The sequence below is a fragment of the Ursus maritimus genome, unplaced genomic scaffold (assembly GCF_017311325.1).
Source record: "Ursus maritimus isolate PB19 unplaced genomic scaffold, ASM1731132v1 scaffold_33, whole genome shotgun sequence".
In the NCBI taxonomy this organism is placed as follows: Eukaryota; Metazoa; Chordata; class Mammalia; order Carnivora; family Ursidae; genus Ursus; species Ursus maritimus.
Window position 1 is genome coordinate 10,628,697 of NW_024425897.1, and position 15,375 is coordinate 10,644,071.

The 15,375-nt window shown below is 48.9% G+C and overlaps 1 protein-coding gene across 1 annotated transcript in view; it reads left to right on the plus strand.

The window, feature by feature from the left end:
• Nucleotides 1–15,375, plus strand: part of LOC103681119 (oxysterol-binding protein 2) — a 34,830-nt gene that overhangs the window by 18,714 nt on the left and 741 nt on the right. The window contains exons 8-16 of the mRNA XM_040619413.1: nucleotides 118–235; nucleotides 1,719–1,721; nucleotides 2,452–2,503; nucleotides 2,738–2,884; nucleotides 3,958–4,203; nucleotides 6,610–6,730; nucleotides 7,015–7,118; nucleotides 7,191–7,286; nucleotides 7,367–7,551. Of these exons, the coding sequence (XP_040475347.1) occupies nucleotides 118–235; nucleotides 1,719–1,721; nucleotides 2,452–2,503; nucleotides 2,738–2,884; nucleotides 3,958–4,203; nucleotides 6,610–6,730; nucleotides 7,015–7,118; nucleotides 7,191–7,286; nucleotides 7,367–7,551 (1,072 nt within the window). The remainder of the gene's footprint in view (nucleotides 1–117; nucleotides 236–1,718; nucleotides 1,722–2,451; nucleotides 2,504–2,737; nucleotides 2,885–3,957; nucleotides 4,204–6,609; nucleotides 6,731–7,014; nucleotides 7,119–7,190; nucleotides 7,287–7,366; nucleotides 7,552–15,375) is intronic.

Below are 15,375 nucleotides of genomic sequence, written 5' to 3' on the forward strand. Positions count from 1 at the left end.
GGGGGGGGGGGTCAGGGTCCAAAGTGGGGGGCACCCTTTGGGCTCTGGACTTCCTCAGGCAGGTGAGTGAGTTTTCAGAGTTGCAAACTGAGGCAGCAGGTCTGCATGTATCTGTAGGAAGCCTCTTAACTCCCAAAGGAGAGGACAGTGAGGAAGATGAAGATACCGAGTACTTCGACGCCATGGAAGACTCTACATCCTTCATCACCGTGATCACCGAGGCCAAGGAGGACAGGTGTGTTCTCCAGGCAGGGCCGGCTGCTCCGAGCGTCCCCCAGGGTTAGCCTTTCCCGCCCTGTTCTTCTTAAGCTCCACCTGTTCTTTGTACTCGGGGTTTTCTTTCAAGTCTTGCTTCACATTATATTTTGATTAGATTTGTTCTGTCCCTCCTTAGATCCAAAATACCCACACAGAGTTTGAATCAGGGTTTCATTTTAAGTGAAGGTGGATAAAGGGCCTTGGCTGGATCCAGTTCCAGCCAGAGGGGTTGGGGGTGGGGGTGCGGGCTGTGACCCGAGGGCTGGGGCCTAGAAGGCGTCTGCTGCTCTTGCGTCATCGTCATCCGAGCTTCACAGAGTCCCAACCACACCCTCCACCACACCAGCATTCCAGAACAGACAGGAGATGCAGGAAGTTCCTTTTATTTTCTATTTCCAAGCCTTTGTTTCATGTTTTTTCATAAAAGCATCCTCTTTCAGGATGTTTCTAAATACACATTAGAACACAGAGGTAACCGGGACACTGTTGTCAGACTCCGGGTGCTCAGGAAGCGCCCCTGGGTGGGACCGTGCTGGTGCAGGACACACAGCAGGGAGGAGCATGAGCCGTGGGTGGGTCAGCGAGGTCAAAGGGCAGCACCCTGTGGCTTGAACGGAGATTTGCTGTAATGAGGAGTGGCCTCATTAGGATCTTTTATTCTCATCATGTGCTTCAGGCCCTGTCCACAGAAGGGTCATGAGTATGGCAGCATTGGGGGACACAGAGGTGGCCGATGAGTTCCACCCGTGTCTGGGGCCCCTGCCATGGCCTGGGGAGGAGCTGCCACTCCAAGACCTGGGGACAGTGACATAACTGACTGCAGCCTGTGCTGCCCTCCGCCCCCTTCACCCATGGGGCACAGCAGAGTCACAGAGCCTCCGGCGCCCCCCATGGGCACTCCTTCAGGCAGGGCACTCAGCCCCTCCTCGGTGAGGAACTGCAGGCTTCGCAGCGGCCTCACTCCCCGCATCCGATCTGCTGCCCGCCCCACCCCACGTCGCCTTCCATGGACTCCCTGAAGCCCAGTCTGGGGAGGGGGAGGCTGCTAAAAACCCCTGGCCACTCCTTTTTTGCCTCTGTGGACTGACATGTGTCACCACCCCCACGTCCTGGTTTCTTCCAGGGTGACGGCCGTCCAGATCTCAGAAACACTCAGGGAGTTTCTAGTCCTATCAACAGTGTATTTCCAACTCAATCACGGTTCATTTCCTGATAATGTTTTAAAATTTGCTTCTATTGCTCTCAAAATGAGCTTGGCTTGGCTGTTTTGAATTTCCTTTCACTTTATCACCCAGCAGTGTCACCCTCGTGGACCCCTCCAGCTCCCTGCCCACCCCTCCCATACCTGGAGTCCCCAGGGGCCTGGGCTCCACCGCCGCCTCCTCAGTGCCCCCACCCCGGCCACCTTCCACACCTCAGCCAAGAGCCCCAGGCCTCTCTGCTGCCACCCGACCAGCAAGCAGGTGACCCCTGTGCTCAACACTCTTCATTGGCTCCCTAGGCTCCTGACACAGCCCCAAGGCCCCAACGACCACCTTCCCTGGCAGTGTAGCTACTCTGGGCTGCAGGTGGGTCCACCCAGTGAATCCTTCCCATTCCCTGAGGCCCTGACTGCCGAGTGCCTGGCCCTCACCCCAGCTGGCCCAGGTCACCTGTCCTTGGGGATCCCTCAGAGCTTGGGCCCTCAGCCATACCGCCCCCTGCTGCCCTGGCCAACCATCTCACCACAAGTATTCACAGGCACAGGCATGCATCTGACCCACTTCCTCCTGCCCTTCTGGAACCCCAGCCTAGTGCGAGAGTCAGACCAGCAGACAGTGAGGACACGGTGGGGTCTGTCTGTGATGGAGGGGGTCTACAAGGCCCTAGGAGGCTCTGCCAGAGGAAATGGCCACCCCTAGCTTCATCCGGATCCTGGGTCCACCAGTCCCAGGGGCTGTATGCAGGGACCTCGGGTGACTGCTCTAGTGGCTGCTCCTATGGGGCATCAGTGGGTGGGAGCCCCTCCAAATCACTGCCCTGGGTCTCTCAGCCCAACTGAATGTCTCAAACTGGAGATGTCCCATTGGAGAAGCAGCCTTGGGGTGGGCTGCCCCTTGCACCTCACTGAGGGGTCTGGATAGAAGGTGGCCAGGTCCCCAGGAGGCCTCAGGATTTGTAAATAACTTGCCTCCCCTTTTGCGTTTCTTGCAGAAAAGCGGAGGGTGGGACCACAGGCTCAGTGGACTGGACCTCATCAGACAATGTAAGTGAGAGGGAAGACCCCAAGGGCGGCTGGAAGGCAGGCTTGTACTTTGGGCTCCGGGCCCCTGGGGCGGGCTCTGGCTGCCTTCATCCTGGTCTGACCGACCAGCCAGCCTCCGCCTGCACCAGCACTGTGCCAGCAGCCAGCTCGGCCCTCAGCCTGCACGGGGAGAGGTGAGGGCTGGGGCTGAAGGGGCTCCCTGGCCTCTGCTCACAGGCACCTTCTCTCTGGCAGGTGCTAGATGGCGCCTCACTTGTGCCCAAGGGCCCCCCCAAAGTCAAGAGGCGTGTCCGCATCCCCGACAAACCCAACTACAGCCTTAATCTCTGGAGCATCATGAAGAACTGCATTGGCCGGGAGCTCTCCAAGATCCCTATGCCGGTAGGGGCGGGGGGGGGCAGCCGCAGTGGGTGCCAGGGGGCCCTTTTTTGTGCATGGATGAGAAGGAAGGGCCTCTGTGAAGTACAAGCGGCCTGAGTGTCATTCTTAATGACATCTCAGGAGCACGTAACAAATGATCAAATCGTGTTCAACAACATTGTCCAGATCCCCCGAGAGCAGAGGTCTCAGGCTCTGAGGGAAGAAGCTAGGGTGGGGCTCTGCATTGATCAGAGATGTGGGGACCCCTAGAGGCCTCTGCACCTGACAGGGCTTCACAACATCCCCGCTGTCGCGGCCTCGTAGATGGGGCGTGGCAGGATTGGACCCTCCTCTGGGCGGGAGCGGTCTCTGGCACCCACGCACACTGCGGGTGGAGGGTGGAGTAGCATCTGCGTGCCACCAGGCTGTGATGGCATCTCCGGGAAGGAAGAGTTGGGGGTTCAGGCCACTTGGTTTCACTCTGTGCCCCAGGACAGACCCCTTCACATCTCCAGCCTCTGTGCCCACACCTGCAAAGTGGGGAGAGTAACGGTGCCCACATAACAGAGTCTGGGAGGATGAAAGAGAACGCAGGGCAGTCCCTGCCTGATGGCTGGCCCAGGGTCACAGCCCAGCATCACAAGGGGTGAGTGACCCTGCCCTGTCCAAGGCCAGGATAGGGGGCCGCCTACAGGAGCGTTCACCAGGAAACTAGCATAATAGCTCAGAATAGGAGGGAAACCCACTCAGCCAGCCAGCCAGCCACTCACTCACTGATTCTGACTCTGCTGAACAAGAGTAACTCCGGCCTTTGTGGCATTTACATCCTAGGAGGGAGAGTGACAGTAACTGCAGGGACAGGGTATGAGATGCAGCAGGTCCAAAAGCGGGGAGGCTGTGGAGAGAACTGAGGCTGGAGGCGCTGGGGAGGCGAGCGCCCGGAGCCGCGGGTTTAGACAGGGCTTTAGACGGGGTCTTCGGAGGAACTGGACTGTGAAGGTGCCATCTGAGCAGCAGTGTCCACGAACATCTGAGAACAAGGGTGCGGGGCCGGCCCCAGGTCTGTGCGGGGCCTGACCACCGCCTGTCCGCAGGTCAACTTTAACGAGCCCCTGTCCATGCTCCAGCGGCTGACGGAGGACCTGGAGTACCACCACCTGCTGGACAAGGCGGCGCACTGCACCAGCTCGGTGGAGCAGATGTGCCTGGTGGCCGCCTTCTCCGTGTCCTCCTACTCCACCACCGTGCACCGCATCGCCAAGCCCTTCAACCCCATGCTGGGGGAGACCTTTGAGCTGGACCGCCTCGACGACATGGGCCTGCGCTCCCTCTGCGAGCAGGTGAGGTCCACGCACGCTCCGGCCAAGCCACTCCTGCCAGGCCCGGGGGGTCCCAGCGAGACGAATGGGATGTGGCCTCTGACCCTGACGCGCCTGTGCCCACGGGGCCAAGCTGAGGTCCAGTCAGCGGCTGGGCCTCCTGGAGCAGGGGCAGGCCTCCCGGAGACAGCTGGGTGAGGACAGAGTCAGGGCCCGTGTGTGGGGAAGGGGAGGGCCCCTCCCACTGCCAGGAACCATGCGGCAGCCTCAAGGGACATGTGTGTGGTGCTATCGGGGAGTCTGGGTGGACCACAGCAGGAGAGGTGGCAGGCAGAGGGGAGCCCGCACCATGTGGGGACCCTGGTCAGTGATGGTACAGGCCTGGAGTGTGAGGAGCTTCTGGGGTCCAGAGGTCCTGCCCCGGGGGGCGGCGAGGTCAGCTTGCCCCCAGCCCTTCTCCATGCCTTCCTCACAGAGATGTGTCTTCTCCCCATGAGGCAGAGCCAAACCCGGGCCCTGGGGTCTGGAAGCCTCCGCAGTGGCATGTCAGCCTGCGCTTTGGTGCCCTTGTCTGAGCAGGGGTGATTCTGTTGGTGCCTCCCTGGGTGCTGGGGGGACCAGGCAGGTGCCGCGTGAAGGCACCCAACATGGAGCTTCCCGGCTTGGCTGCTGGACACCAGCCCTGGGCCAGATGCTGTTCTGGGCCTGGGGTGGAGCTCAGGAAGCAGAAATTTCACGGTCTGCTGGCTAGTTTAAAAGGCGTGCTCGGCGGCACTGTAGCCCTACAGGAAGATGATTACGGTGGCCGCACCGGGGTACGGGGGATGGCAGAGCACAAGCTGCTTAGAAAGTAGAGCCTGGGGATTTGCTGATGCTTTGGATGTGGGGAGAGAGGGCAAGGGAGGGAGGGAGGGAGAGAGGGAGGCAAGGGAAGGGAAGGCGGCAAGGATGACCCAGCGTTCTTGGCCTGAACCAGTGAGTGAATTCACTTCTTCATTCAGTAGAGTTGACCAAGTGCCCCCAAAGGGCCAGGGGCTATACAGGCAGCTGGGAAGTGAGCGGATGGGGAGTCAGTTCCCCTGAGGGGGCAGTGAGGGACAGGTGCTGTGTATGTCGGGTGGTTCTGGCTCCTTTAGAAAGCTGGCTGAAGCCGAGAGTGAGGGAGAAGGAGCACAAGTCGGAGAGGAAGCGGGCGGGCAGCCTGAGGCCTCTGGTTTCACACTGTGTGGCAGGTGGAGGAGTGATGACACCTACCTTGTTTTATGCCCCCGCCCCAGCCCCTGCGGCAGAGTAAAGCCTACAGGTGCTTTGCACCACCTACTGTGGCCTGGTGAGGGGGAGGGGTGGATTCTAGATGCATTTTGAAGAAAGAACAGCTAGGATTTGCTAAGGATTAGAGGAGGAACGCAAGGAAGAGGGCCAAGGATGACTCCGAAGCATTTGGTGTGAACAGCTGTTAAGACTAGATCATCTGCCTGAGCACGAAGCCATGACGCAGAGCGCCAGGGCCAGCCCCTTGGGGTCATGTCCCTGAGTTTGCCAGTGTGGTGGGCTCTAGGGCATGTAGGACCCTGGCCATGGGTGACAAGAAATGGTTGATGGGTGTGACCTGTGATTCTGAGACCAGAAAGGCAGTGAGGTGCCACTTACAGTGACAGGAGACAATGAGAGATGCAGGCGGGCGCGGCAGGAACTCTGGTCAGTCCAAACAGCCACCAGAGCGGAAGCGTCCGGTGGGCAGCTGGAGCGCACAGCTGGAGCCCGAGGCTGACGGAGGCCGAGATACAGTGAAGACATGCCCTAGGGAGTGAGGAAGCTGGGGAGAGGCTGAGCCCTCGGAGCCTGCGACCAAAGGAGCCACAGAACAAACAAGGGGGAATTGATAGGGGTGTGCTGGCAGGTGAGACAGCCGTCAGGGGCGCCCAGTGCCGTGAGAGGAGCAGGGAGGTGCAGGGCAGGGCCCAACTCTGCCCCTCGGTTCAAGTGGCTGCCCCGGCCTGGGCCCCGTGTGTAACACGGCACAAGCAAGCGCAGCCCTTGCAGATGAGGGGGGCAGCTAACTGGAGAGTGGGCACAGAAGCCCTGGCTAGAATGTCACACCTCACTTCCTAGCCCTCAGCACGGCCTGTCACAGGGGCCTCCTTGAGGCCAGGCTCTGTCGTCACCCCATTTCAGAACCCCAGTCTGGCATAGAGATGCCTGGGCCCTCTTCTCCCGACCGCTGCAAGCCCAGGACAGCCGCCCAGGCTGGTCCCACTGCCACACTCTTGCTTTTCCACTCCGATCACCATCCTTCCGGGGGTCTGCTCCCAGGGCCATGGAGCCTGTTGTGCTGAGCACAGGGCAGGCTGTTTCTCCCCAGCTGGTGGGGGAGCAGGCCTGGGCCCACATCCAGCAGACGCTCATGTCCTGTGGGTCTGGTCTCAGGTGAGCCACCACCCACCATCAGCTGCGCACTACGTGTTCTCCAAGCACGGCTGGAGCCTCTGGCAGGAGATCACTATCTCCAGCAAGTTCCGTGGAAAATACCTCTCCATCATGCCACTAGGTGAGCTGGGGCCCTGTGCTCTCCCAGGACAGAAAGACATTCTGGATAAGGGGGAGGGTTTTACCAACCCAGAAGCCAGCTTGGGGCCTCCAGGAATGACATTACTCTCTCTGCAAATCTGCTGCCCACCTCCCCAAAGGCTTCCTGCGTGCCTCCCTGGCCTAGGTCCTGTCCCCAGTCTACATGAATACCGCTTCCAGTTGTCAGCACCCGGGGACTGTGGGCAGGTTGGCTGGGGTCTAGCTTGGCAAGCCTTGACCTCTAACCCTTTATCTGGCCTCCAGGTGCCATCCACTTAGAATTCCAGGCCAGTGGGAATCACTACGTGTGGAGGAAGAGCACCTCGACTGTGCATAACATCATTGTGGGCAAGCTCTGGATCGACCAGGTCAGGCGGTGCCCTCAGGGAGGGGGCGTGTGGCCTAGAGGTGGGCCGCTGACCACTCCCTTCCCTCACCAGACCGGGGACATCGAGATCGTGAACCATAAGACCCAGGACCGGTGCCAGCTGAAGTTCTTACCTTATAGCTACTTCTCCAAAGACGTAGCCCGGAAGGTAAGCAGGGCCACCTCTTAGAGTCTTGGGGGGGCCTGGAGTGGGGCGTGTGCCTATGCTGATCCTGCCCATGTCCACAGGTGACAGGAGTGGTGAGTGACAGCCAGGGCAAAGCCCACTACGTGCTGTCAGGCTCGTGGGATGAACAGATGGAGTGCGCCAAGATCGTGCAGAGCAGCCCCAGCAGCCCCAGCTCGGATGGGAAGCAGAAGACAGTGTACCAGACGCTGCCAGCCAAGCTGCTGTGGAAAAAGTACCCGCTGCCGTGAGTGGGGCTGCAGGGCAGCTGAAGAGCAGGCAGGGAGCGGGCGACAGAGGCACGGGGGCAGCGGCAGGCAGGGGAGCCCGCCCGGCCAGGCAAGAAGCGAGCGGCAGGTGCTGGGGTCGGGACGGTTCTGTCCAATGTAGGCAGAGGCCATGTTCTGCAGCTGACATCCCGGGGTGGGAGCCAGACAACCAACCGTAAATAAGCGTGACCATATCAGGTGGTAGCAAGTTCTACGCAGACTTAAAACAGGCTGATAAGGACAGAGTCCCCACAGTCCAAGGAATGAAAACCAAATGTGAAAATCAGTGCAAGGAACAGAAAACTATAAAAAGTGGCACAGCAGGATCCAGAGAGAGCAAAACAGAAATTCTACAAAGGAAAACTTACGTAACTGAACTTGAGGACTCCAACTGGAAAGGCTTAATAGAATCCATCAACGGAATATAGGTCAGAAGAAAAAAACACTTCAGATAGACAAAACCTGGAAAAGACAAAGCTAACGGAGAGAAAGCTTACCAGCTAGTGACCCAGAGTGAGTCCCTGGAGCAGCGTCACCAGCAGCCCTGGGAGCCCGTAAGAGTGAGAACCTCAGGAAGATCCCGAGGGCAGCCATGAGCACATCAGGTTTGAGAGCAGGGTCTAGGCTACGTCTAGTCAGAGACTACAAGGAAAGACCATATCTGAAGAGCAAACAGCAGGGAATCTTCCACTCCAAATCTGTACAGTGGAACCGTTGAAACTAAATCAAAGAGAAAATATTAAGCAGCCAGTTATGAAAAAGGCATGTCTTTCTGAGGAATAGCAGACTGAGAGCAGTCTCTTCCTCAGCAATAATGGAAGCCTGAAGACGGCCAAATGAGATCTTCCATGTGCAGAAAGACTCACTTCCAGCTGGTAATTATACACCCAGTGAGAACACGTTTACAGAGTGTTGAACTATTTTATTTTCAGACTAATAACTCATTTTGCCACCAGCAGACCCACATTAAAGGATATACCGCCTGTGGAAGGAAAGTGATCCCAGATGGAAGATCTGAGATGAATGAATGAAGAACAAAAACTATGTGAACCTAAGTGAACAGTAAATAAACAAGAATAGTGATGTCTTGCAGGTTTTAGAATCTAAACATAAAATACAACTGTGTGATCATATAAGTCAGGGATAAACGGAAGGAAACTTCCCAAAGGTCTTTGTGCTACCCAAGAAGAAGGTCAAGATGTATGGTAACTTTTGGCTGTGTGAAGTCTGCATACTTCCTAGAACCACTAAAAAATGTTTAATTGGAATCCCAGAAGGAAAAGAAAGAAAGAAAAATGGGAAGGAGATAGAAATAGTTAAATAATGGAGATAAATTTCCCAGAATAAAAACAAAGAGATGGGAGACCTTGGGTTGAAGGGTCTGTAGAGTTCCAGAGACAAGAGATAAAGAAAAGCTTTCACCTAGACCACACTATAGTGAAAATTAAAAATGCCAAGGAGAAAATTCTAGTAGCTTCCAGAGAGGGGTATAAGAAGATTACAGTGAAAGATAAAGAATCAGATTGACAATCAGAAAGATTGACATCTTTCAATAGCCAATCTTTGGAGTAATATTTTCAAGGTAATGAAGAAAGCAAAATTAGAAGATTAAGATTTTTATCCAGCCAGGCTATCATTTACTAATGACAACAACAACAAAAAAATGTCAGGCAAATAGCCTCAGAAGGTTTGCCACACAAAACCCACAATGAAAACGGTATTAGATATAGTAGTTTATTTATTTTTATTTATTTATTTTAGAGAGAAAGGGAGAAAGACAGTGTGCGAGAGAGCGAGCGGGGTGGGGGGGGCGGGGGAGAGACAACCTTAACCAGGCTTCACACACCCAGTGCTTAGCTGACATGGGGCTCCATCTTACAACCCCGAGATCATGTGAGATCATGACCTGAGCTGAAATCAAGAGTTGGATGCTCAAACAAGCCACCCAGGCGCCCCTAGCACTTTAAAAGGGGGAGGGAAAAAAAAAATCCAGAAGTTGCTGCAAAAGTCATATGAAGTAAAAGTTGTGGTTTTTTTAAAACAATTCCTAAGAGCAAAGTAAAAGAGAAAATATTCCCATAATAATGTAGAATTTAAGATGTAGATAATGTTAACATGTTAGGATCTGAAGAGAGCTGAAAAGGACACCAAGGGATGTGAAGGATTGCTAAGTTCTTATTAGAAGGAAGAGACAAATATAAGATGTTAAAATAGTAAGAAAAGACTAAAAAGAAAAAGGACAAATAAAAACAGTAAATCAACACAGTAGGAATAGGCCCAAGCATAACAAAAAAAAAGTAGATGAAACTCACCAGTCAAAAAGCAAAATATTGACTGGATTTTTTTAAAACTCCAGATATAGGGGCACCTGGGTGGCTCAGTCATTAAGCGTCTGCCTTCCGCTCAGGGCGTGATCCCAGAGTCCTGGGATCAAGCCCCACATCAGGCTCCTCTGCTGGGAGTCTGCTTCTTCCTCTCACATTCCTCCTGCCTGTGTTCCCTCTCTCACTGGCTGTCTCTCTGTCACATAAATAAATAAAATCTTTAAAAAAAATAAAAAATAAAAATAAAAATAAAAATAAAAATCCAGATATATGCACCTTCTAAGAGATGTCAAAAAACAAAGACAAGCAGAGACTGAAAGTAAAAGACATATCATGGGAATACGAACTGAAAAGGCTACAATAGCTATATTAATATGAGATAAAATAGACCTTAATAAGACAAAAGCATTATTAGGGATGGAAGAGTTGCTACATGGTAAAAATCTGAGTTCTTCAAGAATATATGAGTTTCACTATGCATGTAATGAAATAGCCTCAAAAATATACAAAGCATATATCGACAGTAAAGGGAGAAACTGATAAATCCATCGCCATGGTGAGAGATTGAGAGACTTCAATATCCCCTCTCACTTGCTGATCAGTCAAATGAGGGGTGGGGGGAGAGGATCAACAAGGATCTGAGGAGATCAGAACCACACAGGATATCCACATACTTGCAGTTGCAACTATCAGAGAATGTACCTTTTACCCAGTAGACATGGAAAGTATGCAAAGATCTGAACCCAGAGACTTAACTAAATTTAGAGGGTAGTGTATAGACCACATCTATGATAAGACAATTAAGTCAGAAGTTATGAACAAGATGACCAAAAAATCCCCAAGTGTTTGGAAAAAATTGCTAAGTTGCTAAATAACTCATGGGTAAAATAATAAATTAGAATGGCAATTTTAAAATACCTAAAATTGGAGCACCTGGGTGGCTCAGTCAGTTAAGCGTCTGCCTTTGGCTCAGGTCATGATCCCAGGGTCCTGGTATTTAGCCTCGCATCTGGCTCCCTGCTCAGCGGGGCCTGCTTCTCCCTCAACCCCCTCCCCTTGTTCTCTCTCTCTCTCTCAAATAAATAAATAAATAAAATCTTAAAATAAAATACCTAAAATTGAATGAGAATGGATGTAACAAAGACAGTGCTTTAAAGGAAATAGATTGCCTTAAACAGGCACATAAATAAGCTCATTCATTTTGAGATTATTTTCTGAGTTTCTAATCTAAGACATTAGAGAAAGGTCAACATATAAACCAGAAGAAAAAAAAATACGTTAAAAATAAGAGCAGAGATTAGTAAAATAGAGAAGTTTAAAAAGCCGAAAGTTGATTCTTTGAGGGAAAAAAAAAAAAAACTGACAGAAAACTACTGGCAAGACTTACCAAGAGAGAATAGAAATAGAAATAAATATTATTAATGAAGAGTTTAGTATGACATAGAAAGTACTAAGAGAATTAAAATTCAGATGAGAAGGTCAAATTCTTAGAAAAATATAACAAGAACTGAGTCTAAAGGAAATGAAAAGCATGACTAGTCCTATAATCAAAGAAACTGAAGAAGTAGTTTAAAAATTCCCAAAAGGAAAACACAAAGCCCAGATAATTTTGTAGGTGAATTCTACCAAATTTTCAAGAAATATATTATATAGTGGTACATAAAATCTTCCAGACCAAAGGAAAAGAAGAAATGCTCTCCTTTCCTGTACGTGAGGCCAGGATAACCCTGATACCAAACCAAGCTAAAAGAGTCGTAGGAAAATTAAAGTTCTGCCCTATTTCACTCATGAATATATAAGCAAAATCCCAAACCAAGACATCAGAAAATCCAACAGTCTATAAAAAAAGAAAACATTCACCAACCCTGTTGCATTTATCATGGGCATGCAAAGATGATTTTATATTAGAAAATTCACAAATTAATTCATCACATTAGTAAATCTCAGTAGATTCAGAAAAAGCATTTTAGGTGTTTTAGTATAAGGGTAATATGCAAAAGTCAGTTGCATTTCTACACACTAAAAGAAAACAACTAGAAAATACAATTTAAGAGAAAACAATTATCCTATCAGAGAACATTAAGGACCTTGTAATAAATCTTATATTCAAGACTGCTATAGAGAAAATTATAAAACTTTACTGAGATATTAAAGAAGAGCTAAATCAATGGAGAAAGGCATAATGTTCATATATAGAAAGACTGAGTATTACAAAGATGTTATCTAAAGAGATCAAACAAAATCCCAATAGTGATTTTCATTGCTTGATATACTGATTTTTAAATTATTTTGAAGAATAAAGGGCCAGAATATTTCTGAAGAACAACAGAAAAATAAGGACTAGCCCTACTAGATATTAGGACTTATTTTGAAGCTGCAATAGAACAGTGAGCCTGGAAACAGACCCATGGATGTATATATCTTTGGTATATAACAAAGGTGACATGAGATCATGTGCAAAAATGGCACTGTTCACTAAAAGGATTTGGGAAAAATGGTTATCCATATGGAAAAAGATTAAATCTCTCCTTTACATTAGAACAGAAATTGACTACAGGTAGAGGTCTTAGAAAAAGTATTAAGCTTTATTTGCTGTGAAACAGTAAGTTAAACTCTAAGGAGAAAATACTGATGAGTATCATTTAGACCTTAAGGAAATAGACCTTAAACAAGACACAGAACAGCACTGATGCATGCAACTATATTAAAATATTTTTTTCATTAAAGGAAGTTTTGTTCGTTAAGAGACAATTTAAAGGAAGTGAAAAGACAATATATAAACTTGCAGAAGGTAATCACAATACTTAATAGCCAACAGATCAGTATTAAGAATTTGGCCACAATTAAAAATAACTAAAAAAAAAAAAAAATCAAGAACGCCTCACCTGTGAATAAAGCAAACACAATCTAGCAGAAAAAGTGCAAGAGTCACGAGCCAGATTTTCACATGAGAACAAATACATATGACCAGTCATCATATGAAAATGATCAACATCACTGGGAATCAGGGAAATGCAAATCAAAACCACAATGAGGCCATTTTGCCTTCATTTAATTAAGAAAAAAATGAAAGAGTCTGATAGTATCAAGTGTTGAAGAAGATGTAGATCCCCAATATCTCTTACATGGGAGTGCGAACTGGTGCCACCATGTTGAAAAGCAGGCTGGCCTTACCTCCTAAAGAAGAATGTCACAGACTCCGTAGCCCAGCAGTTCCACCTCTAGGCATATACTCGAGAAATGCCTGCAAATGTACAATGGGAAACACGCATGAGATTACTCCGAAGCAAAAACTTGTAAACAACCGAGATTTATTGAATGAATAACTGTGGTATTATTCACAGGAGGGAATATTACACAGTCGTTGAAACTAATGAACCACAGAAACACGCAACAATATAAATTTTAGTAGTATAATATTAAGGGGAAAAAAGCAAGTCCCAGAAGGTTACATACATCATGATTCTTTTTATACAGTTAAAAACAAATATGTAAATATATGCGTAGGAATACACACACATACATGCACATTTAAGAGTATTTAAAGATGCAAGAAAATTAGATTAAAAGGTAAGCAAGGGACTGATGAACCCAGGAATCTTGCTAACAGCTACCTGAGAAGGCGATGGATTGGTGAGTTTTCCATATGGTTAGGTGTAGGTTTTGTCAGGATTCTCCCTTTTGTTTAGAGGTTCTTCTGGTGGTTAAGTTGCAGGCCATGCGAGGACCAATAAAAAGAGGGTGTCGTGTATCAAGTATCATGACTAATCCAAAGCTGGGCACCTGAGGTCCAAAAAAGGAGAACAGAAAGAAAAAAACAAAATAAGATAGATTTAAATCCAACCAACAGTAATTACATTAATTACTCCCATTACAAGTATAAGATTTCAGATAAGTTTTAAAAATGCACTATATGTGGTTTACAAGAGCTACATCTAAGTAAGAAAGTAAAGAAAGATTGGAGTAACAGGATGAAAAAAGATTTGTCCACAGAAATAACAAACAAAAGCTGCTGTAGCTATATTAATGTCACAAAACAGACTTTCAAACAAAAGGTAAGACGGGAGGTAAGAGGGACATAATGATAAAGGTTCAATTCACTAAGATGAGTTTTAAATTTGAACGTATCCTGTACCTAAAAAAACAGAGCCTCAAAATATTTACCACCAAAGCTGGTAGAAATACAAGGAGAAATGGATTAATTTACAACCAAAGTAAGACATTTTTTTTTTAAAGATTTTATTTATTTATTTGACAGAGATAGAGACAGCCAGTGAGAGAGGGAACACAAGCAGGGGGAGTGGGAGAGGAAGAAACAGGCTCATAGCAGAGGAGCCTGATGTGGGGCTCGATCCCATAACGCTGGGATCATGCCCTGAGCCGAAGGCAGACGCTTTAACCGCTGTGCCACCCAGGCGCCCCCAAAGTAAGACATTTTAACAACACTTTCTTAGTAATGGCTAGAAACAGGAGAAAGGAAAAAAAAAAAAGAGTTTGAACTATAGAATCTACTGGACAATTAGAGAACACTGCACTGAACAACTGCAGGAAACACATTCTCTTCAGGCACACATGGAACAGCTGCAAAAACTGACCATGTACTGGGTCTTTCAGTAAATTTCAAAGGACTGAGATTATACCAATATACTGTCTGTCTCCAAAGCAATTATGCTAGAAATAAAGATGACTAGGAAAAAAATCCCCAGATGTTTATAAATTCAAGAAACATACTTCCAACTAATCCACAGCTCAAAGAAGATACAGTGGACATCAGAAAATACAACGGCATAAAGGGGCTCCTGGGTGGCTCAGTGCCTTAAGCATCTGACTCTTGATTTCAGCTCATGTCATGATCTCACCTGCGGTCAAGCCCTCCCCCAATCCACCTCATGCTCAGTGTGGAGTCTGCCTGTCCCTCCCCCCCCCCCCCCCCCGCCTCGCTTGCTCGCTCTCTCTCTCTCAAATAAATAAATAAGCTTAGAGAAAATGTAACTGCATGATAATTATAGTAACACTTATAAAAGCTGTGAGATTCAGCTAATGCAGTACTTGGAGGGCAATGCCTAACCTAAAACGCACATACTAGAAAAGAAGACAAGCTGCAAAATCACGGGCTTAGCAACCATTTCATGAAGTTAGAAAAAGAACAGCAAAATAAACCCCAACAAAGCAGGAGAATATGAAAGTAAACTCAGTAAAGCAGAAAAACCTAAAATAGGATCAACAAAGTTTCATCTTCAACCAATGAAGACAGTGTACGAGCCTCCACCCTGACTGTTCAGAATGGGGGGAAGGCACATATAACCCACATCACAGAGGTGAAGAGAGGACATTGCCAGGTCCTAGTCGTTAGAGCAGTAGTAACGAGATTATGAAACAACTTCACGCTGATCTAGCTGAAAAACTGGCGGAAACCGGCAAATTCCCTGAGAAGTAGAATGTAGCAAAACAGATGCAGGTGGGTGGAGCGAGAGTGCA